General features: G+C 43.9%; 1 protein-coding gene and 1 long non-coding RNA gene across 3 annotated transcripts in view; both read left to right on the top strand.

Annotated features, from left to right (window-relative positions):
* Positions 1-1,220: 1,220 nt before the first annotated feature.
* On the top strand, positions 1,221-2,344 carry LOC110534912 (uncharacterized). The gene is made up of 3 exons (XR_002475181.3): positions 1,221-1,361; positions 1,662-1,829; positions 2,069-2,344. It is a non-coding gene; the product is annotated as an uncharacterized LOC110534912 (long non-coding RNA).
* Positions 2,345-10,217: 7,873 nt separating this feature from the next.
* The window catches only part of LOC110533591 (uncharacterized), an 80,103-nt gene continuing 64,263 nt past the window's right edge, over positions 10,218-26,057 (top strand). Inside the window, exons 1-4 of one of the 2 annotated variants that reach the window (XM_090186285.1) lie at positions 10,296-10,497; positions 10,597-10,704; positions 11,412-11,534; positions 12,640-12,743. In XM_090186285.1, the coding sequence (XP_090042411.1) occupies positions 12,662-12,743 (82 nt within the window). In that variant the 5' untranslated portion in view covers positions 10,296-10,497; positions 10,597-10,704; positions 11,412-11,534; positions 12,640-12,661. Of the gene's footprint in view, positions 10,705-11,411; positions 11,535-12,639; positions 12,744-26,057 lie in introns of both variants that reach the window. The other variant, XM_090186284.1, reaches the window with a different exon arrangement.

The following is a 26,057-nucleotide window of genomic DNA, read 5'->3' as shown; positions in this document are numbered from 1 at the left end:
TTGCATCATTCACAACTAAAGTTGCCAAATAACTCAAACCCGTATAGCGTGTATCAAGAGAACATCCCTGGTCATCCCTACCACCTGATTTGGCGGATTCACTAAACACAAATGCTTCGTTTGTAAATGAAGTCTGAGTGTTGGAGTGTGCCCCTGGCTTTCCGTAAATAAAAACAGCAAGAAAATGGTGCTGTCTGGTTTGCTTAATATAAGGAATTTGAAATGATTTATACTTTTACTTTTGATACTTAAGTACATTTTATTAATTACATTTACTTTTAATACTTAAGTATATTTAAAACCAAATACCTTTAGACTTTTACTCAACTAGTATTTTACTGGGTGACTTTTACTTGAGTCATTTTCTATTAACGTATCTTTACTTTTACGCAGGTTTGACAATTGGGTACTTTTTCCACCAATGAGGGAATCACACCCGGTAGCATAGGTGTAACTCTATAGACTCAATTCTTCCATCTGACCACTCTGATGCTTTACCCAAAAGGATGTCCAGAGATCACTATATCACAGAGCCAGGCTTCCGGCAGCTGGAGACAGTGTTTATCAGTCTTTTTTTCCCATCCTCTCATCCCCTCAAAGTCACACCAAAGTCAACAAGCAACATCCCTGTACATCAACGTTTCCACTTAGACAGTAAAACAGGGAGAAGCCAGACAAACTATCTCCCCATGTTTTGTCTTGCTCTCCTTAGGGATGCAGATTCTATCAGACCTTAACACAATTGTTTGCTCAACTCTTCCAAACAGAACGGGTGGGCAACATCTGGAGACAAATCAAAGGAGACGTTGTGTCTGCGATTCAGGGGCATCGGAAAATCATTTGGCTCTTTAGATATTTTTTTTTTTTGGCATCAGAATACAGTAAATCAAACGTCAGCTCAGCTGTCAGTATCTCAGCACTCAGTCATCCGTGATGTGTTGGGTTTTCCATGCTGCAATGATATGGCGTGCCAATTAGTATATTTCGTGTAACTCTCTAACTTGCTTTGAAACAGGTATGTAGGTCATATCTGTACTTGTCCATTGCAGAAAGCTGGGTGTCAGATGTAATGTACATGAATAAGTCAGGATTTTTGCAGATGCACTTGGTCTATTGTAGTAACATGGAAGAATATGCATGTATATAATGTACTGTATAGTCATAAAAGCTTATACATTACTAAAGCTACTGTCCTTTTTGTAATTGAATGTCCTCTATAGGGAGTGATCAGGTAGTCCAGTTGCCTGGTCAGGTGTTCAGCTCTGCCCTGCAGGACTGGGAGCTGTCCCAAGGGTTCACTGGGGAGCCTGATTCCACCCCACCTCCATACTGCAGGGGCTTCTTTGATGCCATCACCATGGGTAAGACTGAACTGGTAGTCACTATATGACCATGCTAAAATGGCTAAAAAATAATTGAAATTAATGGCTCTCACACAACTGGAAGTTGTACTTACTTACCCAACATACTGAGGTTAGAAGCAAGGTTTGGGTAAGAGTTGTGGTTTCAAACAAGACTAATCCAGATCTGGTGGATTTTGGCATATGACTATTTTGGGACATAAGCTTACGTAAACAGTATTTTGAGAATTCCTCATTGACTTCTGAAGACAGTGATATACTCTGATACCTGTAAAGCTTCCAATTTATATTACCTTGCAGACCAAGATGGTACCAGCCTAGTATTCCGTGGGAGCCTGTTCTGGACTGTGTTTCTTGCAGGCCAGACCAGCTCCCCTCTACCTCTGCAGAACCGCTGGCCAGGACTACCCCTCACTATTGAGGCAGCTGCTTACTCAAATATGGACAATAAGTTATACTTTTTCAAAGGTAGTCTGCACATGAAGACACAAGTAACCGGCAATAAATGTACCAGAAATTATTTGTTCTTGTTACAGTAATAACTGTCTTGAATCACAGTTGGGGTTAGTGTTCAAGTTCGACATACAGAAAACAGTCAGATTATAGCAGAAATGTTTTACACAGATTTTTCAGTTTGTGTTGCTGCATTGCAATATCACATCTCACACCACCAGCACATTTCTCCTTGCGTCTCTTCCTCCTGGCAGGCGAGTGTGGCGTTACTCTAGCAGCGATGTGGACCCAGGCTTCCCCCTGAGGAGAAGTGAGCTAGGCCTCCCTAGACACCCTGACCAGGCCTTCACCTACCGCCACCTGGGCCACCAGCGTTACTTTGTGCTTAACTTTGGGACCCTGATGCCCAACTCATACTACCCCGCAGCCTGGGGGACTGGAGGGGCGTCCCCCAGAGGGCCAACGGGGCCCTCAACCACCCTGATAGACAGGTATACTTCAAGGAGCAGCAGTACTGGAGCTTTGACCCCGAGAAGGTGCAGGTGACTGGAGGGGGGAGGGGGGACACAGAGCTGGAGTGGACAGGCTGTCATGGAACTCACCACAGAGGCAATTATATACTGTGACCACAAGATGGCGATAACTAACTAACTGATTCAAGTTTTTGGTCAGGGTAATGTGCAATGGATATACTCAGACTAAGCAATGACAGAAGTCAAGGGATTTGTTTATGTTCCCATATTTTTTATGTTTATACAGTATTATTAATATTAATATTCCTACATCCTACAGTGATACAATGTTTTTTTTGTAATGTGCTTGTTTTGTTCTAGACCGTATTAAGATATTCTGTATGAGTCATGGCCCATCTGTGGGCTGTACATTTTATTAGGATCTCTTTTAGTCCTCATTTGGACTAATCTTCCAAGAGTCCTTAAACATTAAAATACAATTTATAATACGATCACATTTTCACATGTAACACACTGTTACAAACAGACATAATACACTGACATATTGACCAGTTAAACAGTCTAAAAAGATAGATTGATTCTTCATCTACCATAGTCCAGCACAACTTTCCTATGTATTATATTAAAATGGTTTTAAAGTATTGTTTGAATGTATATATTGAATGTTTCTGGTTTGCTCAGATAAATAATTACATTTCTTTATTGCTCTGAATCGAAATCATTATTTTGCCAATTTCTCTTTTCTGCCTGGATAACACATACAGTATGTGGAAAATCTATTCCTAGTATTTACGGAATGTCTGTCTCTTACCAACTGAATACTGCTGTGAATAGAGTTTGGACGTTTTAAATGGTGTATATTATGAAATAAAATAAGCATGCATTTTTCAATTATCTTGTTGATTGATGGCCAACCATGAGCATTGAGCATGACTACAACAGAATAACCATATCTCCACCTTTAAAACAATCCTTGCTGCTTAGTTCTATTCAATCTGCAGACTCCTAATTTCACTTGCTGATGCATTTCCCCAGAACACAGAACAGTAGTTCACCTGACTCCCAACTAATGCTTGTGTTATTTGCTTAAAAATCTTTCCCAGTAAGTATTTGGCTATCCTTCTGAACATGCATGCTGTTTTAATATTATTTTTTTTTACATAGATTAGTTATTTGAGACGACCATGATAAGCAGTTGTCTAGCTGCACTCCTAGTTGTTTGGTTTCTGTCACTTCCTCAATTTGTACTCCCCAGCATGCTGGTGGAACATACCAACATAACTTTGGTTTTCTTGGTGTTTAAAACAAGTTTGTTCCACCAAACCCACTCCCTGATATTTTCCAAATCTACTTGTAGAGCTTGCTGTACCTGTTTAACCTTGCTGTATAAATTGTAGTATCATCTGCAAATATAGTAGTTTGAGTTTCAGATACGGCATAAGGAAGTTCGTTGGTATATATTAAGTAAAGAAGTGGCCCAAGGCAGCTGCCCTGCGGTATTCCACAGTTTAAAGCATGAGGGGAAGAAAATGAGCCATTGATATAGGTGGACTGTTTCCTGTCAGTTACATATGACTGTACCCAATTCAATACCTCCTTAAAACCATAATGCAATGATTTTGTCAATGATTTCATGATCCACTAAATCAAATGCTGCACTAAAATCAAAAAATTGTACACCCACAAACCTGCCATTATCCATAGCATTGACCCACTAGTCAGTCATGTTAACCAATGCAGTGGTAGTGGAATTGTTTTTGCGGTAAGCATGCTGGTTGGCTGTAATCAGATAATTATTTTCCATGTACTCGCATATTTGCCTACTCACAATACCCTCCAATATCTTACTGAGTGAAGGGAGTAGACTAATTGGTAGAATATTGGCAGGAGTAATGGGTTCTTTGCTGTCTTTCGGGATAGGACACAGTTTAACATGCTTCCACACATTTGCAAACGCCCCCTTTTCTGTGACCAATTAAATATGTATTTCAGTGGAGCTGCAATCTGGGAAGTAGCATAGCTTGGTAAAAAATTGTCCATAAGATCATAACCTGTAGATTTAAATGACTTCAATAGGTTTAACACCTCCTCTACTGACACCATTTGTAGACTAAAAGAGCATTTTTTTTGTTCATAATATGATCATCAATCCATTGGACAATAGCTTGTTTGGAAGAATGTATGTTTACATTATTGCTCAGTAAATACATTTTCTTTGTAAAACATTTGACATACATTAAGGTCATCCCTCCTCTTAAAAGGTATATGTAAAATGGTATAGAATCAGCTTGATCCCCTCTGTCGGAGATGCTTGGACCTTCTTTTTTGATATTTTCAGTGGTATTGTTAACAAACACGCCCCCATTAACAAAATGAGAATTAAAAACAGGTTCAGCCCCTGGTTCGACTGTGATCTTGCAGACTTACTCCACCTCAAGAATTGAATTTGGCGAAAGGCTTGGCACACGCATACTCAGGCTGACTGGCTATCGTTCTGGCAAATTAGAAATATGTGTACTCAGGCTATCCGGAAGGCATAGTTAGTTACTTTAAGGAGCAGTTAAAGACCTGGAGAATAAACCCTTCTCCTCACAGCTGCCCATGTACCTTAATGTTTATGATGTGGTTGTTACTGACAAGAATTCCAGGATTCCAGGATTCCTATTTGACTCAGCCATGCCTCCTTGCCCATCCAACATTTCCTCATCTCCCACCCCTTCTAATGCGACCATCCCCAACGCTTCTCCCTCTTTCTCCTGCCCCGCTACAAAGTTTCTCCCTGCAGTCAGTCACTGAGTCCGAGGTGCTAAAGGAGATCTAAAGAAATAAAGGGAACACTTAAACAACACAATGTAACTCAATCACACTTCTGTGAAATCAAACTGTCCACTTAGGAAGCAACACTGATTGACAATACATTTTGCATGCTGTTGTGCAAATAGAATAGACAACAGGTGGAAATTATGGGCAATTAGCAAGACACCCCCAATAAAGGAGTGGTTCTGCAGGTGGTGACCACAGACCACTTCTCAGTTCCTATGCTTCCTGGCTGATGTTTTGGTCACTTTTGAATGCTGGCGGTGCTTTCACTCTAGTGGTAGCATGAGACGGAGTCTACGACCCACACAAGTGGCTCAGGTAGTGCAGCTCATCCAGGATGGCACATCAATGCGAGCTGTGGCAAGAAGGTTTGCTGTGTCTGTCAGCGTAGTGTCCAGAGCATGGAGGTGCTACCAGGAGACGTGGAGGAGGCCGTAGGAGGGCAACAACCCAGCAGCAGGACCGCTACCTCCACCTTTGTGCAAGGAGGAGCAGGAGGAGCACTGCCAGAGCCCTGCAAAATTACCTCCAGCAGGCCACAAATGTGCATGTGTCTGCTTAAACGGTCAGAAACAGACTCCATGAGAGTGGTATGAGGGCCCGACGTCCACAGGTGGGGGTTGTGCTTACAGCCCAACACCGTGCAGGACGTTTGGCATTTGCCAGAGAACACCAAGATTGGCAAATTCGCCACTGGCGCCCTGTGCTCTTCACAGATGAAAGCAGGTTCACACTGAGCACATGTGACAGACGTGACAGAGTCTGGAGACGCCGGGGAGAACGTTCTGCTGCCTGCAACATCCTCCAGCATGACCGGTTTGGCGGTGGGTCAGTCATGGTGTGGGGTGGCATTTCTTTGGGGGGCCGCACAGCCCTCCATGTGCTCGCCAGAGGTAGCCTGACTGCCATTAGGTACCGAGATGAGATCCTCAGACCCCTTGTGAGACCATATGCAGGTGAGGTTGGCCCTGGGTTCCTCCTAATGCAAGACAATGCTAGACCTCATGTGGCTGGAGTGTGTCAGCAGTTCCTGCAAGAGGAAGGCATTGGTGCTATGGACTGGCCCGCCTGTTCCCCAGACCTGAATCCAATTGAGCACATCTGGGACATCATGTCTCGCTCCATCCACCAACGCCACGTTGCACCACAGACTGTCCAGGAGCTGGCGGATGCTTTAGTCCAGGTCTGGGAGGAGATCCCTCAGGAGACCATCCGCCACCTCATCAGGAGCATGCCCAGGCGTTGTAGGGAGGTCATACAGGCACGTGGAGGCCACACACACTACTGAGCCTCATTTTGACTTGTTTTAGGGACATTACATCAAAGTTGGATCAGCCTGTAGTGTGGTTTTCCACTTTAATTTTAGGTGTGACTCCAAATCCAGACCTCCATGGGTTGATAATTTTGATTTCCATTGATCATTTTTGTGTGATTTTGTTGTCAGCACATTCAACTATGTAAAGAAAAAAAGTATTTTAAAAAGAATGTTTTATTCATTCAAGTCTAGGATGTGTTATTTTAGTGTTCCCTTTATTTTTTTGAGCAGTGTGTGTGTGTATATATATATATATATATATATATATATATAAGTCAGATAATCTGCTGTCTCAGCCACTGCCTGTCACCAAGGGAGTACCCCAAGACTCAATCCTAGGCCCCACACACTTCTCAATTTACATCAACAACATAGCTCAGGCAGTAGGAAGCTCTCTCTTCCATTTATATGCAGATGATACAGTCTTATACTCAGCTGGACCCTCCCCGGATTTTGTGTTAAATGCTCCACAACAAAGCTTTCTTAGTGTCCAACAAGCTTTCTCTACCCTTAACCTTGTTCTGAACACCTCCAAAAACAAAGGTCATGTGGTTTGGTAAGAAGAATGCCCGTCTTCCCACAGGTGTTATTACCTCTGACGGTTTAGAGCTTGAGGTAGTCACCTCATACAAGTACTTGGGAGTATGGCTAGATGGTGCACTGTCCTTCTCTCAGCACATATCAAAGCTGCAGGCTAAAGTTAAATCTAGACTTGGTTTCCTGTATCGTAATCGCTCCTCTTTCACCCCAGCTGACAAATTAACCCTGATTCAGATGAACCATCCTACCCATGCTAGATTACAGAGACATCATTTATAGATTGGCAGGTAAGGGTACTCTCGAGCGACTAGATGTTCTTTACCATTTGGCCATCAGATTCACCACCAATGCGCCTTATAGGACACATCACTGTACTCTATACTCCTCTGTAAATTGGTCATCTCTGTATACCCGTCGCAAGACCCACTGTTTTTTGCTTATTTATAAAACCCTCTTAGGCCTCACTCCCCCCTATCTGAGATATCTACTGCAGCCCTCATTCTCCACATACAACACCAGTTCTGCCAGTCACATTCTGTTAAAGGTCCCCAAAGCACACAGATCCCTGGATCGCTCTTCTTTTCAATTCGGTGCAGCTAGCGACTGGAGCGAGCTTCAACAAACACTCAAACTGGACAGTTTTATCTCAATCTCTTCATTCAAAGACTCAATCATGGACACTCTTACTGACAGTTGTGGCTGCTTTGTATGATGTATTGTTGTCTCTACCTTCTTGACCTTTGTGCTGTTGACGTTGCCCAATAATGTTTTTACAATGTTTTTGTGCTGCTACCATGTTGTGTTTCTGCCTTGTTATGTTGTCTTAGGTCTCTCTTTATGTAGAGAGACCTAAGACCTAAGTGTTGTGTGTCTCTTGTTGTGATGTGTTTTTTGTCCTATATTTATATTGTATTTTTAATAATGTATTTCTTTAATCCCAGGCCCCATCACCGCAGGAGGCTTTTTAGTAGACCTTCATTGTAAATAAGAATTTGTTCTTAACTGACTTGCCTAGTTAAATAAAGGTTAAATAAATATATACAATAAAAATATGATTCTGAATGTGCAGTGCTACACCCACACCATTCCTATTCCTTCAAAGTAGACTATATAATGTTAATTTGCCCATCATTTACAGATACAATCTAAATGCGTTTCGGTCAAAGCTAAAATATGGATATTATTTATGTTGACCAAGTTGAAAACCTCATGTATTGTGTTAGGAAGGCTACATACTGTACATTCACCTGAGCTATATGAAACCATGTGGAGATGAACAGATCATGTATTCATTATAGTGGAGATTCATTATAGTGGAGATCAGCATTCATTATAGTTGAAGTTGTCATGACACACTACAAAACACAAACTCAGATTTGAACATAGAATTAAAATAGCCAGGGAGTTACTCTAGAGTCCCGATACAGTTGGATTAAAATAGCCAGGGAGTTACTCTAGAGTCCCGATACAGTTGGATTAAAATAGCCAGGGAGTTACTCTAGAGTCCCGATACAGTTGGATTAAAATAGCCAGGGAGTTACACTAGTCCCGATACAGCTGGATTAAAATAGCCAGGGAGTTACTCTAGAGTCCCGATACAGTTGCCCGTTGATGTAAAGTGTATCCATCACCATGGAGACTCGTTGATTCAGGCAACGCTTTTCATTCATGATGGGATACATGTATTTCTCCTTTCATTGATCACTGTGGGGAAGTGATCATTCATTCCAAAATCAGTGTTTCTTAGTTCTATGCCCCTGCTCTTCGCCATTTCCTTTTGCTTAAAATTGTCAAAACATGCAATAATAGCCCGTGGCCAATTCCCAGAGGCCTTACTCATTCTATGGACTCTGGAGAAAGTGACATTACGCACAACATCAATGGGCAGTTTTAGTTGAGTTGACATAAAGTCTCGGACTGTGTCCTCGCAGCTTCTGCTGTTGTCATTCTCCGGTATCCCTGAAAAGATTAGATTGTACCGCATTGTTCGACACTGTACATCAAGCAAGGTTTCTTTAATTAAGTTGTTTGTTCTCCCTTTGCACCACCAACCATGAATATAGTCTACATTACCTTTCAGTTCTGTGTTCTCTTTCCTTAGATCATCAATCTGACATTGGCTGATTTCTAGACTGGCACATAATGCATTGATGTCCTCTCGTAATATATCCAAGATATCAAGTTTGGCAAGCCTTTCGTTGATGGATTTTAACAAGTCAACATCCATTGCTTGTGGATTGTTTGGTGCCATCTTTGATACCTCTTGGCAAAATGGCTTTGGTTTGTTTTGTTGATTGGGTTTGTTGTCCTTAACAGTGCTTGAATCCTCCTAAACCAGCGACATGTTTATTTTAGCTCGTAAGTATCTCTCGTCAATGAATGATGTTTATGTTTTCTCTCTAACAAGTTGTTGTTGGAGATGAAGCCTCTGGACTCTTTAGTAGACGCTTGCATTCATAAATACATTGTGTATTATTCTTTTTTTATAAAATACCACAAATATGGCAGTGTTTTTGCATTTCCAGAAATTCGTTGACATCCTGATGATGTGACCAAGGGACTGTTCCAGCCATCATCAACCTCCTCTGCATTAAATGGATGATACAATTCTGCTCATGTGAGATCAAAAGAGAACAAGACAACAGTAAACATGTCATCCCCCACGAATTATGCAGCGCCACCTTGGGCCAATTGAGTTATCACCTGTGACTAACACATTGAAGATAATTATTATCTCCCGATTTGGGCCAATCAGTGTAATTTTGTAAATGCCAGATCTCTATGGCAAGACACATCATTCACCCAAGTTTCATCAAAATCGGTCCAGTGCTGTCTGAGATGTCCCATCAGATAGCCAACTAATGGATAGAGACAGATCCACAGTCCCATCCCCGATTTCATTGTTGGAGACAATTATACTAGTTGTAATCTCTGTAACCCAGAAGTAAAACATGCCCACGGGAGATTATACTGGTTGTGAGTACTATGTAACAATGTGTAAATGCACTCTTACTCTAGGCCCCTACCTGCCTATACTAGTTCTTTCCTTCAAATCTATTGCTACTTTTTACACTTTTTGATCAATTAAACCGATATGATTTGCATCACTATTTGATTTGCATTTACGCACTTGTTAGTTAATGTTGGTGCCTCGTAAATTATGCATGGATAAGGTTTGATACGGCTTCCTATTCCATACATGTAAAACGAATAGCTAGCCTACCACTATATATTCTGTTGATGGTGGTGAACTTTATCCGTTCCACATTACTGAGCGGTAATAGGCTCTGCGCAAAAACTGCTGCATATAGCGCGCACGCTGCTGCAGACAGTAGACATTCCCTCCAGAGTTGGAAGGCAAACGCCTAACACGAAGAAGGCAGGGACCAGGAGAACACTACAGAATGTCTCACGACGTTGCAGATTTATATGAAATTACTGTACTTTAATGACAAATTAGGACGCTATATTCGTTCCCTGCGGCTTTGCCTTCCCAAGACGTCCGTTTCCAACCTTTATACACTTCACAATACAGGTAGTGTTCAAACTATCACTCGAAAGGAACCATAAATTCGCAGACAATGACAGCTTCAATAATTTTGAGCTTTCTCTGTATTTGGATGTGTTCACCCAGTCTGTCACAAGGGACCGGGTTTGTCTATCAGTTTCCAGGTGTGACATTGCAACGCATCCACACTGAACACACTGCTGGACCCCTTGCAGGCACCAACTCGGCTCGCAGGTAAGTGGACCTCAAGCAAATAAGTAGCCTAAATGAAAACCTAATGAAGTCACTCATGTATTCATCAGAAAAGTTATTATGATTCCAAGTTGTTGTTCAAGGTTAAACATGAAATATAAATATACATTTCTATTTTGGGGGGGAGCTCCGAGTGGCGCAGCCATGATTGGAAGTACCATAGGGCTGCGCACAATTGGCCCAGCGTCGTCCAGGTTTGGCGGTCATTGTAATTAACTGACTTACCTAGTTAAATCAAAAACAAGTTAAAAAAATTATAGCTCTCATTCTGTTGAGAAAGGTGTTGAGAAAGGTGGACTTGTTGTGTATGCTTGAGCATGACAATTTGCATTGACTTTATTCTGAATGAAGTAACCAAAAGTATATAACTTGCAATTCGTGCGATGAATAATGAAATGAAACGCATTAAGATGTGGCTCTGGTTTGATTTGGAATGAATTCATGGAGCAGACTACTTAGAAATTTCACATTGTCTCTCAACGCTAGTTTATGACAATATGAACACATTTATTTAATGTCTTACTAGATTTGTCCTGATATTCCAAACTTCTCAATTGACATAAGCGGACCTGCCAGAGAGTTTTCCTCAATAAAATAAGAATTGCAATAAAAAATGCTTTATTATCCACACACACACACACACACACACACACACTAAAACTCTGCCTCCCTGTGGTCTCCTTTGGTAGGAACTGGTGTCAGTACACAGTGTCGAAGACTGTGTCATGCCAAGTGCACAACGGGACGGAGACGCTAGTACAGCGAGTGTTTCAGAGTTGCCGGTGGCCAGGACCCTGTTCTAACCTCATCAGGTATGAATGGCATTCACTCACTCACCGTCACAGGCCCTTCATGCAGATTGATTGTCATGCAGCGCCAATTACAACTTCAGACATTAAGTGTTATGATTTCAGTGTTGTGCTGGGACACATATTGAGTTTAGGGAATATCCACTCATGTCAACAAGCTAGATATAAATCATAATGGGTTGTAGTAGCCTATAAGGTAACAAACCATCTTGCTGAGCCAAAAGCTTTGGTGGCTACCATTTCCAGGTTTCCCTTAGTCGCCTTCGGGATAGCTATGGGTCAAGTGCCATTACATTTTTGTGGCACTACATTTTGGTGCCTTCAGATTCATAATTCTACATCTCCTGAAGACAAAGCATTCTTGCGGGAAAAGATCAGATCATTGATTCTGGTTTCAGTTCAGCTGGACAAGAGTCTGGCCGGATGTTGCACAAGGGGTCATAATTATAATGTGTTTATATTATCCAGCTTTGACTACAGACAGTCTAATGACTGATAATTCACCCCCATGGAAATGCTCTTTATTAAGTTTTTTGTTGGTCGAAGAAGGCAGATTTACTCCCTAGAACACCACGCAGGGCAGCAAGTCATACACCATTAAGGCATATGAATAGGATTTTTCCCATTCCAGTATTCCCAGGTCTGCCATTGCTCCCAGAAAAGACACTGATGTAAGACCATAGCCGTTTATCATATACTGTAGATGTGTGTGATTTGTAACTGTGCAGTTGCATTCCATTGTTCTATGTCTTCCAGAAAGACTACTTTAATGGACTCTGGGTATTCGGACATAGTGTTAAGCTTGGATCGACATTGTTATTTTATCCCTATGTTACAGATGAATTAAACATATTTTGATTTAGAGTCATTCCCAGTGTAAAGAGGTCAGTGTATTCTCTCCCTTGTAAAGGATTTGAATGACATCTGTTAAGGTTTGTCCTACAGTAATGTTACTGACGTCAGTGTTAAGACCTCTAATGATGTCTGTGAAGGTTGTCCTACAGTAATGTTACTGACGTCAGTGTTAAGACCTCTAATGATGTCTGTGAAGTGAACACGTGCCCCAGTGCTACAGTGCTGCCCGTCAGTGACTATCATCTTCTCTCAGTTACAGGACGCTGGTCCGGCCCATGTACAAGCTGACGTTTCGCCAGGTGACAGCACTGGAGTGGAGGTGCTGCCCAGGCTTCCTGGGAGACGACTGCAAAGAGGGTGAGTAGAGTACTGTACAGATGTAGGATCTTAAGTTCATCACTTTTGATGCTGACCATTTTCCTGCAAATATAGATGAGCTTCGTGATTTACATAAGTTCACTGAAAGCCCACACTAACACATAGTTATATGAACAGTATTGCACTTTTCATGTAGCCTACTTTTGGCCAGCTAATGGCCTAACCACTGATCAAGCAACATTATGGACTAAACGTTCAAATTCTGTTGCTGAGGATTATTTTGCTGTACCTGTGTCTGTCCCCCCGTCCTTCAGTCCGTTCGTCTGTTTATCTATCTGTCTACCTTTTAAACTCAGAGAGCTGGTGAGCTGGAGGTATAAATGCCCCAAGGGCACTGCAGTCAAAACAGTGGTCCCCTTGTGTACCTCATACATTCTTTGATCCTAAACTCCCTGCTATGTACTGTATGACATCAAAATCACAGGGTGAAAAACAATGGCCGATCATCACCCACTGTATTCTAGACTGGGCACTTTGTTTTTGTGGTTTGTTTAGTTTATTTAATCTCCTGACTGTGGTGTAATGAAGATAGGAATAGTCACTGAACCAGATTTTACTTACTTGTCCTCACTCTTGGTTGGACTCACTGTTCTGCTTTTTCTTGGGACAATGTTCCTTATCGTAAGTTCACATCGGGCAAGGGGTTAATGGACCAAGACACAGTATTTCTTCTGTAACCGATATGGTGGTTCAGAGTTAATTTAATGGATTTCATTTTAACTTTATTTTTAAAGGGAGTCCAATTGAGACCAAGGTCTCTAATTTATGACTGGTGTCTAATACAGAGAACATGGCTCTGCTCCCCATTTCAGACTGGAGCTCTGTTCAACATAGGACTGGCGATGACCCTCCTTTGTGCTGACTCTGAGGAGTTAACTTCCAGAAGGAAAGCAATGTTATGAAGATGTGAAATGAGTGTTAATGGCAGAATTGTTTTTGCAGATACCAGTATAATGTTGTAATGGGTCAAAGTCTAAATGAAGAATGGCCTCACAGGGTTTCAGCTTTTTGTGTCTATGTTGTTCTCAAAGATTGTCTGTATGCATCGCTATCTATCTTTTCGATCTTGGTGTTCCACTGGCTACCACTGAGATCGCTATTTATCGTTTCTATCTTGGTGTTCCACTGGCTACCACTGAGATTGCTATCTATCGTTTCGATCTTGGTGTTCCACTGGCTACCACTGAGATCGCTATCTATCGTTTCTATCTTGGTGTTCCACTGAGATCGCTATCTATCGTTTCTATCTTGGTGTTCCACTGGCTACCACTGAGTATGCTGCACTCTGATAGTGTACAATTGTAACAAAAACAATATGTTGTTGTCGTACTGTATTTGCAAGTCATTGTGAGGTTACACACACACACACACACACACACACACACACACCATCTGGAGAGGGGCCTCTCACTGACTGGATGTGCTCTCTCTGTGAATGGGTAAACAGAGCCAGACTGTGGTGGTGTGGGGCGGCCCTCGGTATAGTGATCCCCCGGGCCCTACTGGTCTGTTCTACTGGGGGTCCAGCCTTGTTTTGGATTTCAGGGGAAACCAAGGTCATACGCTCCATCTGTTTTTAATGTACCAATCCTCCCTACTCTCCCCTGTCTTCCCCATTCCCTCAATTACCCCCCTACCCAAACTTTGCCACTCTCCACCTCTCTGTTATAGCGGATGTCTTCACAGACTAGGAACCCCAGGGATTGGATGTCTCAGGGCAGGAAGTTCAGCTCTATAACATGCACGCACGCACACACAAACGCACACACACACACACACACACACACACACACACACCCTCTCACACACAAGTAAATGGCTTCTCTGTCATTGGGAGATTTTGTGCACTTCAAGCACTCATGAATTAGGATTCATCCCTGAGTCATGAACATCTGCTACTGGCCCCACCACCAAACATCTCCATCTCTGCAATCATTCACATGGCTGTGTACTTCACAGGTCTTATACTGTAGGATCTCAACCAATGCAATCAGATATCATATCATATTTTTCATGCATGACTTGATCTGTTTATTTTGGTGAAGAAAATTAGTGCTAGTCAGAAAAAAACAAAGTTATCTGACTCAAAAATGTTCAAAGGTATAAAATGTCGGTCTGGAAAGCTCCAGTGTAGCCGTGTTGCAGTTTGAGGTGAGGGACCCTGGCAGCAGCACAATTTTGAGTTGTGTATTGTCGTCCTGTGGGAGAGATGGGAGAGTAGTCCTGTCAAGCTCAGTTGGTAGAGATTGGCACTTGCATTGCCAGGATTGTAGATTCAATTCCCGCTGGGGCCAACCATACGAAAACTTCACGATGGAGAAAAGTGTCTGCTAAATGGCATACTGTATACAGTGCCTTCAGAAAGTATTCATACCCCTTGACTTATTCAACATTTTCTTGTGTTACAGCCTGAATTCAAAATAGATTACATTTATTTATTTTTCCTCGCCCATCTACACACAATAACCCATAATGACAAAGTGGTTACAGCTGTGAATCTTTCTGGGTAAGTCTCTAAGAGCTTTCCATACTTGGATTGTGTAACATTTGCCCATTATTCCTTTAAAAATTCTTCAAGCTCTGTCAAATGAATTGTTGATCATTCCTAGACAATCATTTTCAAGTCATTCCATAGATTTTCAGGTAGATTTAAGTCAAAACTGTAACTCGACCACTCAGGAACATTCACTGTCTTCTTGTTAAGCAAATAACTTTCGGTTATTGTCCTGCTGAAAGGTGAATTCATCTCCCAGTGTCTGGTGAAAAGCAGGCTGAACAGGGTTTTCCTCTAGGATTTTGCCTGTGCTTATCTCCATTCCGTTTCTTTTTTATCCTGAAAAACTCCCCAGTCCTTAACAATTACAAGCATATCATAGCACGATGCAGCCATGGTCGCTGCTTGAAAATATGGAGAGTGGTACTCAGTAATGTGTTGTATTGGATTTGCCCCAAACAAAACACATTTTTTGCAGTATTACTTTAGTGCTAAGTTATCTGTAGAGAATTCCTTATTTTCACTCTGTCAATTAGGTTAGTATTGTGGAGTAACTACAATGTTATTGATCCATCCTCAGTTTTCTCCTATCACAGCCATTAAACTCTGTAACTGTTTTAAAGTCACCATTGGTGACATCCCTGAGCGGTGTCCTTCCTCTCCGGCAACTGACTTTGGAAGTACACTTGTATCTTTGTAGTGACCTGGTGTATTGACACACCATCCAAAGTGTATTTAGTAACTTCAACATACTCAAAGAGATATTCAATGTCTGCAGTTTTTATTTTTACCCATCTACCAATAGGTGCCCTTCTTTGTGAGGCATTGGAAAACCTCCCTGGTCTTTGGTTGAATCTGTGTTTGAAATTCACTGCTCAGCGGAGGGACTGTAAAGTCCATGTGTGGGGTACAAAGATGAAGTAATCATTCAACAATCATGTTAAACACTATTATTGCACACAGAGGGAGTCCATGCAACTTATTTTGTGACCTGTTAAGCACATTTTTACTCCTGAACTTATTTAGGCCGTAACAAAGGGGTTGAATACTTACCGACTCGAAGACATTTCAGATTTTTATTTTTTATTAATTTGTAAACATTTTGAAGAGATTAATTCCACTTTGACATTATGGAGTATTGTGTGTGTGTAGGCCAGTGACAAAAAAAGCTCCATTTATTCCATTTTAAATTCAGGCTGTAACACAACACAATGTGGAAAAAGTCAAGGGGTGTGAATACTTTCTAAAGGCACTGTATAGGTATAAAGCAACAGAGAAAGAGAGGAGATGGAAATGCAGAGACTAGAGATTTGTAACCTGTATGAAAAGTAGAATGTGTATTCCTGGAAAATGAGCCGTTGAAGCCATACACATTCACTGCACACATACCTGTTGCAAAACTCCATTGTGACTTGAAAAAGTGCAAAGAGCTGTTGAAGCAAAGCACCCCAGGGTCAGTGCTCAGGAGGCATTGCTATCCCTGGATAGGCAAGCCACAGTTGCAGAAGTCATCCAACTTATGTGGCAATACCCACATGCCTTCCCCCTCTTCATCCCGAAAGCATTTGCTTCTGAGGTAAAGAAATTACATCATCTGGGAATAGGAGGTCTCTTCCCTCCCACTCTATCGACACAGTCGTTTCAGAGATTGTTCGCTCCCAGGGAGCATTACATTAATCGAAACCAGCGCATCCTTGTTGTTTCAGGCTCCGGGTTGTGATGCCTCAGGTTGTCATCATGCGCTGGGCGGCTGGTGTGTCATCTGGCCTTGAAGCCTGCCTCCCTGTGTGTGTGTGTGTGTGTGTGTGTGTGTTGGGACTCAGCCAGCTGCATGTGGTAGTGCATGCACAGCTGCTGTACCCCATATTTCACTGGCCTATGGAAACAGCTGGTCAAGAGAAGAGTCATCACAATGAGTCATCTTTGGAACATTGAACAGGGAGAATATGATGGGACTTCATAAGCAAGTGTTCTCATGAACTTCCAGCAGGGCTGGCTCTAGACTTTTTTTTTGTTGTTGAATTTTACCCCTTTTTCTCTCCAATTTCGTGGTATTCAATTGTTTTTAGTAGCTACTATCTTGTCTCATTGTTACAACTCCCGTACGGGCTCAGGAGAGACGAAGGTTGAAAGTCATGCGTCCTCCGATACACAACCAAGCCGCACTGCTTCTTAACACAGCGCGCATCCAACCCGGAAGCCAGCCGCACCAATGTGTCGGAGGAAACACTGTGCACCTGGCAACCTTTGTTAGCGCGCACTGCGCCCGGCCCACCACAGGAGTCGCTGGTGCACGATGAGACAAGGACATCCCTACCGGCCAAGCCCTCCCTAACCCGGACGACGCTAGGCCAATTGTGCATCGCCCCACGGACGACAGAGCCTGGGCGTGAACCCAGAGTCTCTGATGGCACAGCTGGCGCTGCAGTACTAAACAAGATTTGATTGGAGGGCCCTCCACCTCACAGAAAAACATTATAGTGGCCCCCCGTCTTGATGGTGGACAGAAACATTTACATTTTATAGTTAATTTCCTGAAAATCTACACATTTTGCCATGGGGTGTAGAGAAAATGTTGCAGTTTTAAAGAAAGTTTTCTGCGATTCTACAAATGTGTCCATGGAGCGTTGAGAACTTTAACATTTCATAACACATTTCATGCAATTCACTAATTTTGCCATGGGGTGGAGAGACATGTTTTCCATTTTGATGCAAATTTCCTGCAATTCTGCATGACTTATGCCCTGTTAATATTATATCTGAGTGAAAATGACTAACGAAATCAATGGGGGCCCCCTGGCCCTGCATGCCAGTCAGTATTCGGCCATGCTTGCTACAAGTTTAGACAGCTGGCTAGACTAACTACCAATAAAAAATGGTTAGCTGACATGACAAATTGAGTGACTGTCAGTGACTTTGAAATTGCACCTGGTGTATTCTACGATGCTTACTCTCAATAGTAAGTTGAGACCCCAACTGAGTTCCCAAAATAAAGGAACTCAGGGGACCCTAAGCGGCCGTTTATGCCTGGAACCGGCCCTGACTGCCAGTCCATGTCAAGATGAGCATGTTGCAGGAACATGGCAATTGTCAGATTTTATAGGAAAGAAAGAAAAATATTGCCATTCTACCAGTTATATTGTGCCGAATTTTTTACGATAAGTCGTCATTAGGTTGAGACACCTCAATTGCACTTTGTATCAAAGTGTCAGACTTTAACCAGTAGGAAAGGAAACAGTCTTTGTTGAAGAATCAGACGATAGATGTATTGCCCATTGTCACGCCCTGGTCAAAGTATTTTGTGTTTATCTTCATTTATTTTGGTCAGGCCAGGGTGTGGCATGGGTTTTTGTATGTGGTGTGTTGGGATTGTAGCTTAGTGGGGTGTTCTAGTGAAGTCTATGGCTGTCTGAAGTGGTTCTCAATCAGAGGCAGGTGTTTATCGTTGTCTCTGATTGGGAACCATATTTAGGCAGCCATATTCTTTGGGTGTTTTGGGGGGGGGGGGGGGGTGATAGTCCTTAGTGTCCTTGTAACTGTCTTGTGTTAGTTTGCACCAGTTTAGGCTGTTTCGGTTTTCACATTACGTTTATTGTTTTCATACAGTTCATGTTTTATCATTGTTGAATAAACATGGATCGCAATCTACACGCTGCATTTTGGTCCGATCCTTGCTACACCTCCTCGTCCGAGGAGGAGATAGAAGAAAGCCGTTACACCCATGTTGCAATAAGAACTTGATGTTTGGAAGGGAAAAAGTTCAAAAGTTTGACCACACCTACTCATTCAAGGGTTTTTCTTTATTTTCACTATTCTACATTGTAGAATAACACCTCAACTATGAAATAACACATGGAATCTCTTAGTAACCAAAAAATATATTTTATATTTGAGATTCTCCCTTTGCCTTGACAGCTTTGCACACTCTTGGCATTCTCTCAACAAACTTCATGAGGTAGTGACCTGGAACGCATTTCAATTAAAAAGTGTGCATTGTTAACAGTTAATTTGTGGACTTTCTTTCCTTCTTAATGCATTTGAGCCAATCAGTTGTGTTTTGACAAGGTAGGGGTGGTATACAAAAGATAGCCCTATATGGTAAAATACCATATTAGTCCATATTATAGCAAGAACAGCTCAAATAAGCAAAGAGAAAAGACAGTCCATCATTACTTTGACTGACCCTCATGTCTTAATCTGGAAAATGTCAAGAACTTTGAAAGTTTTTTCAAGGGCAGTCACAAAAACCATCAAGCTCTATGATCAAACTGGCTCTTATGAGGACTGCCACACGAAAGGAAGATCCAGAGTTACCTCTGCTGCAGAGGATAAGTTCATTAGAGTTACCAGCCTCAGAAATTGCATCCCAAATAAATGCTTCACAGATTTCAAGTAATAGACACATCTCAACATCAACTGTTCAGAGGAGACTGTGTGAATCAGGTCTTCATGGTCAAATTGCTGGAAAAAAATCACTAGTGAAGGACACCAATAATAAGAATAGACATGCTTGAGCCAAGAAATACGAGAAATGGACATTAGACTGGTGGAAATTTGTCCTTTGTTCTGATGAGTCCAAATTTGAGATTTGTTGGTTCTTTGTGAGACGCAGAGAAGGTGAACGGATGATCTCCGCGTGTGTGCTTCCCACTGCAAAGCATGGAGGAGGAGGTGTGATGGTGTGGGGGTGCTTTGCTGATGACGCTGTCGGTGATTCATTTAGAATTCAAGGCACACTTAACCAGCATGGCTACCACAGGATTCTGCAGCCATATACCATCCCATCTGGTTTGCGCTTAGTGGGACTATCATTTGTTTTTCAACAGGACAATGACCCAACATACCTCCAGGCTACGTAAAGGCTATTTGACCAAGAAAGGAGAGTGATGGAGTGCTGCATCAGATGACCTGGCCTCCACAATCATCTGACCTCAACCCATTTGAGATTGTTTGGGATGAGTTGGACCGCTGAGTGAAGGAAAATCAGCCAACAAGTGCTCAGCATATGTGGGAACTACAAGGCTGTAGGAAAACATTCCAGGTGAAGCTGGTTGAGAGAATGCCAAGAGTGTGCAGAGCTGTCATCAATGCAAAGGGTGGCTACTTTGAAGAATCTAAAATATATTTTGATTTGTTAAACTTTTTTTGGTTACTACATGGTTACTATATGTGTTTTTTCATAGTTTGATTTCTTCATTATTATTCTACAATGTAGAAAATAGTAAAAATATTAAGGAAAAACCTTTTGAATGAGTAGGTGAAAGAAATTAGTATTGGGTCTGTAATATTTCACTTGACTGTTTTTTTCTGGCTTTCATGTCAGGGGCTTGAGAACGCTGCCACAATCATTTGCTTTCCTCCTCTTGTCACGCCCTGGTCGAAGTATTTTGTGTTTATCTTTATTTATTTGGTCAGGCCAGGGTGTGGCATGGGTTTTTGTATGTGGTGTGTATGTATGGGGATTGTAGCTAGTGGGGTGTTCTAGCTAAGTCTATGGCTGTCTGAAGTGGTTCTCAATCAGAGGCAGGTGTTTATCGTTGTCTCTGATTGGGAACCATATTTAGGCAGCCATATTCTTTGAGTTTGTTGTGGGTGATTGTCCTTAGTGTCCTTGTTCCTGTCTATGCGTTAGTTTACACAAGTATAGGCTGTTTCGGTTTTCGTTACGTTTATTGTTTTGTAGTGTTTGTGTTTAGTGTGTTTTTTTCATTAAACATGAATCGCAATCGACACGCTGCATTTTGGTCCGACTCTCCTTCACACCAAGAAAACCGTTACAGAATCACCCACCACAACTGGACCAAGCGGCGTGTCAACAGGCAGCAGGAGAAGGAACAGAGGCAGGAGCAGCAGCAGCAGTGGGAGATGCGTAATAAGGATTTCTGGACATGGGAGGAAATCCTCGACGGGAGAGGACCCTGGGCTAAACCAGGGGAGTGTAGCCGCCCAAAGGTGCAGCAGGAGAAGAGGCAACAGGAGCAGCCCAAAGAGGAGTACAGTATGGACTATACTTCTTGGGAAGAGATAGACAGGTGGGCGGTCGACCCAGGGAGAGTGCCGGAGCCCGCCTGGGATTCGCTGGAGCAGTGCGAGGAAGGTTATCGGAGAATGGAGTTGGCGAAGCGAGCACGGCGGCGCGCAAGGAAGCCCGGGAGTCAGCCCCAAAAATGTCTTGGGGGGGGGGCTAACAGGGAGTATGGCTACGCCAGGTAGGAGACCTGCGCAAACTCCCTGTGCTTACCGGGGGGCTAGTGAGACCGGACAGGCACCGTGATATGCAGTGGTGCGCACGGTGTCTCCAGTGCGGGTGCATAGCCCGGTGCGGTATATTCCAGCTCCGCGTGTCGGCCGGGCTAGATTGAGCGTCGAGCCTAATGCCATGAAGCCGGCTCTACGCATCTGGTCCCCAGTGCGTCTCCTTGGGCCGGCTTACATGGCACCAGCCTTGCGCTCGGTGTCTCCGGTTCGCCTTCATAGCCCAGTGCGGGCTATTCCACCTCGCCGCACTGGCAGGGTGACCGTGAGCATTCAACCAGGTAAGGTTGGGCAGGCTCGGTGCTCAAGAGCTCCAGTGCGCCTGCACGGTCCGGTCTTTCCAGTACCACCTCCACACCCCAGCCCTCCGGTAGCAGCTCCCCGCACCAGGCTTCCTGTGCGTGTCCTCGGCCCAGTACCACCAGTGCCAGCACCACGCATCAGGCCTATAGTGCGCCTCGCCTGTCCAGCGCTGCCGGAGCCTTCCTCCTCTCCAGCGCTGTCGGAGTCTCCCGCCTGTTTAGCGCTGTCAGAGCTTTACGCCTCTACAGCGCTGCCGGAGTGTCCCGCCTGTTCAGAACTGCCAGTCTGCAAGGAGCTGCCAGTCTGCAAGGAGCTGCCAGTCTGCAAGGAGCTGCCAGTCTGCATAGAGCTGCCAGTCTGCAGGATGCCGCCAAAGCTGCCAGTCTGCAAGGAGCCGCCAGAGCTGCCAGTCTGCAAGGAGCCGCCAGAGCCGCCAGTCTGCATGGAGCCGCCAGAGCCGCCAGTTAGCATGGAGCAGCCAGGGCCGCCAGTCAGCATAGAGCAGCCAGGGCCGCCAGTCAGCATGGAGCAGCCAGGGCCGCCAGTCAGCATGGAGCAGCCAGGGCCGCCAGTCAGCATGGAGCAGCCAGGGCCGCCAGTCAGCATGGAGCAGCCAGGGCCGCCAGTCAGCATGGAGCAGCCAGGGCCGCCAGTCAGCATGGAGCAGCCAGGGCCGCCAGTCAGCATGGAGCAGCCAGAGCCGCCAGTCAGCATGGAGCAGCCAGAGCCGCCAGTCAGCATGGAGCAGCCAGAGCCGCCAGTCAGCATGGAGCAGCCAGAGCCGCCAGTCAGCATGGAGCAGCCAGAGCCGCCAGTCAGCATGGAGCAGCCAGAGCCGCCAGTCAGCATGGAGCAGCCAGAGCCGCCAGTCAGCATGGAGCAGCCAGAGCCGCCAGTCAGCATGGAGCAGCCAGTCAGCATGGAGCAGCCAGAGCTGCCAGTCAACCAGACTCTTCCAGATCTGCCAGTCAACCAGACTCTTCCAGATCTGCCAGTCTACCAGACTCTTCCAGATCTGCCAGTCTACCAGACTCTTCCAGATCTGCCAGTCTACCAGACTCTTCCAGATCTGCCAGTCTACCAGACTCTTCCAGATCTGCCAGTCTACCAGACTCTTCCAGATCTGCCAGTCTACCAGACTCTTCCAGATCTACCAGTCTACCAGACTCTTCCAGATCTGCCAGTCTACCAGACTCTTCCAGATCTGCCAGTCTACCAGACTCTTCCACATCTGCCAGTCTACCAGACTCTTCCACATCTGCCAGTCAACCAGACTCTTCCAGATCTGCCAGTCAACCAGACTCTTCCACATCTGCCAGTCAGTCAGACTCTTCCAGATCTGCCAGACTCTTCCAGATCTGCCAGTCAGCCAGACTCTTCCAGATCTGCCAGTCAACCAGACTCTTCCAGATCCGCCAGTCAGCCGGGATCTGCCAGAACTGCCAGTCGGCCAGGATCCGCCAGTCGGCCAGGATCCGCCAGTCGGCCAGGATCTGCCAGATCTGCCAGTTAGCCAGGATCTGCCAGTCAACCACCCGCCAGCCAGGATCTGGTAGATTCATCAACCTGCCTGAGCTTCCTCTCACTCCTGAGCTTCCTCTCACTCCCGAGCTTCCTCTCACTCCCGAGCTTCCTCTCACTCCCGAGCTGCCCCTCAGTCCCGAGCTGCCCCTCAGTCCCGATCTGCTCCTCAGTCCAGTGGGGTTCTGGGTGAGGACTACTAGGCCATGGTCGGCGGCGAGGGTGGACTATCCAAGGACGCGAGGAGAAGGGACTAAGACATTGATTGAGTGGGGTCCACGTCCCGCGCCGGAGCCGCCACCATGGACAGACGCCCACCCGGACCCTCCTTATTGTTTTGAGGTGCGTTCGGGAGTCCGCACCTTAGGGGGGGGGGGGTTCTGTCACACCCTGGTCGAAGTATTTTGTGTTTATCTTTATTTATTTGGTCAGGCCAGGGTGTGGCATGGGTTTTTGTATGTATGGGGATTGTAGCTAGTGGGGTGTTCTAGCTAAGTCTATGGCTGTCTGAAGTGGTTCTCAATCAGAGGCAGGTGTTTATCGTTGTCTCTGATTGGGAACCATATTTAGGCAGCCATATTCTTTGAGTTTGTCGTGGGTGATTGTCCTTAGTGTCCTTGTTCCTGTCTATGCGTTAGTTTACACAAGTATAGGCTGTTTCGGTTTTCGTTACGTTTATTGTTTTGTAGTGTTTGTGTTTAGTGTGTTTTTTTTCATTAAACATGAATCGCAATCGACGCGCTGCATTTTGGTCCGACTCTCCTTCACACCAAGAAAACCGTTACACCTCTAAAACCAAGGCTTTGTGATGAATTTGTATTTGCATTTACAGTGCCTTCAGAAAGTATAAGTCAAGGGGTATGAATACTTTCTGAAGGCACTGTATATGATGACAGGTTCCTTGAATCCACAGTAGGGAACAAGGTGATTACAGTGCCTTGCGAAAGTATTCGGCCCCCTTGAACTTTGCGACCTTTTGCCACATTTCAGGCTTCAAACATAAAGATATAAAACTGTATTTTTTTGTGAAGAATCAACAAGTGGGACACAATCATGAAGTGGAACGACATTTATTGGATATTTCAAACTTTTTTAACAAATCAAAAACTGAAAAATTGGGCGTGCAAAATTATTCAGCCCCTTTACTTTCAGTGCAGCAAACTCTCTCCAGAAGTTCAGTGAGAATCTCTGAATGATCCAATGTTGACCTAAATGACTAATGATGATAAATACAATCCACCTGTGTGTAATCAAGTCTCCGTATAAATGCACCTGCACTGTGATAGTCTCAGAGGTCCGTTAAAAGCGCAGAGAGCATCATGAAGAACAAGGAACACACCAGGCAGGTCCGAGATACTGTTGTGAAGAAGTTTAAAGCCGGATTTGGATACAAAAATATTTCCCAAGCTTTAAACATCACAAGGAGCACTGTGCAAGCGATAATATTGAAATGGAAGGAGTATCAGACCACTGCAAATCTACCAAGACCTGGCCGTCCCTCTAAACTTTCAGCTCATACAAGGAGAAGACTGATCAGAGATGCAGCCAAGAGGCCCATGATCACTCTGGATGAACTGCAGAGATCTACAGCTGAGGTGGGAGACTCTGTCCATAGGACAACAATCAGTCGTATATTGCACAAATCTGGCCTTTATGGAAGAGTGGCAAGAAGAAAGCCATTTCTTAAAGATATCCATAAAAAGTGTTGTTTAAAGTTTGCCACAAGCCACCTGGGAGACACACCAAACATGTGGAAGAAGGTGCTCTGGTCAGATGAAACCAAAATTGAACTTTTTGGCAACAATGCAAAACGTTATGTTTGGCGTAAAAGCAACACAGCTGAACACACCATCCCCACTGTCAAACATGGTGGTGGCAGCATCATGGTTTGGGCCTGCTTTTCTTCAGCAGGGACAGGGAAGATGGTTAAAATTGATGGGAAGATGGATGGAGCCAAATACAGGACCATTCTGGAAGAAAACCTGATGGTGTCTGCAAAAGACCTGAGACTGGGACAGAGATTTGTCTTCCAACAAGACAATGATCCAAAACATAAAGCAAAATCTACAATGGAATGGTTCAAAAAATATACGTATCCAGGTGTTAGAATGGCCAAGTCAAAGTCCAGACCTGAATCCAATCGAGAATCTGTGGAAAGAACTGAAAACTGCTGTTCACAAATGCTCTCCATCCAACCTCACTGAGCTCGAGCTGTTTTGCAAGGAGGAATGGGAAAAAATGTCAGTCTCTCGATGTGCAAAACTGATAGACATACCCCAAGTGACTTACAGCTGTAATCGCAGCAAAAGGTGGCGCTACAAAGTATTAACTTAAGGGGGCTGAATAATTTTGCACGCCCAATTTTTCAGTTTTTGGTTTGTTAAAAAAGTTTGAGATATCCAATAAATGTCGTTCCACTTCATGATTGTGTCCCAATTGTTGTTGATTCTTCACAAAAAATACAGTTTTATATCTTTATGTTTGAAGCCTGAAATGTGGCAAAAGGTCGCAAAGTTCAAGGGGGCCGAATACTTTCGCAAGGCACTGTACTTTCCTCCAGTGCATCATCAATTATCCACATCTCCCTACTCAACAAGCAAAGGAAGCAAATCATCCCCATAGTGAGAGTCTGAACTTTAGAAAAACCAAGCAAGTGTGCATCTGAGGAGACTAAGAATAGAGACCTCACGTGCTAAAATGATTAATCTACAAGTACCCAT

The sequence above is a fragment of the Oncorhynchus mykiss genome, chromosome 10 (assembly GCF_057628025.1).
Source record: "Oncorhynchus mykiss isolate SJ-2025 chromosome 10, ASM5762802v1, whole genome shotgun sequence".
Lineage (NCBI taxonomy): Eukaryota > Metazoa > Chordata > Actinopteri > Salmoniformes > Salmonidae > Oncorhynchus > Oncorhynchus mykiss.
This window is presented reverse-complemented; position numbering and strand designations above follow the sequence as displayed.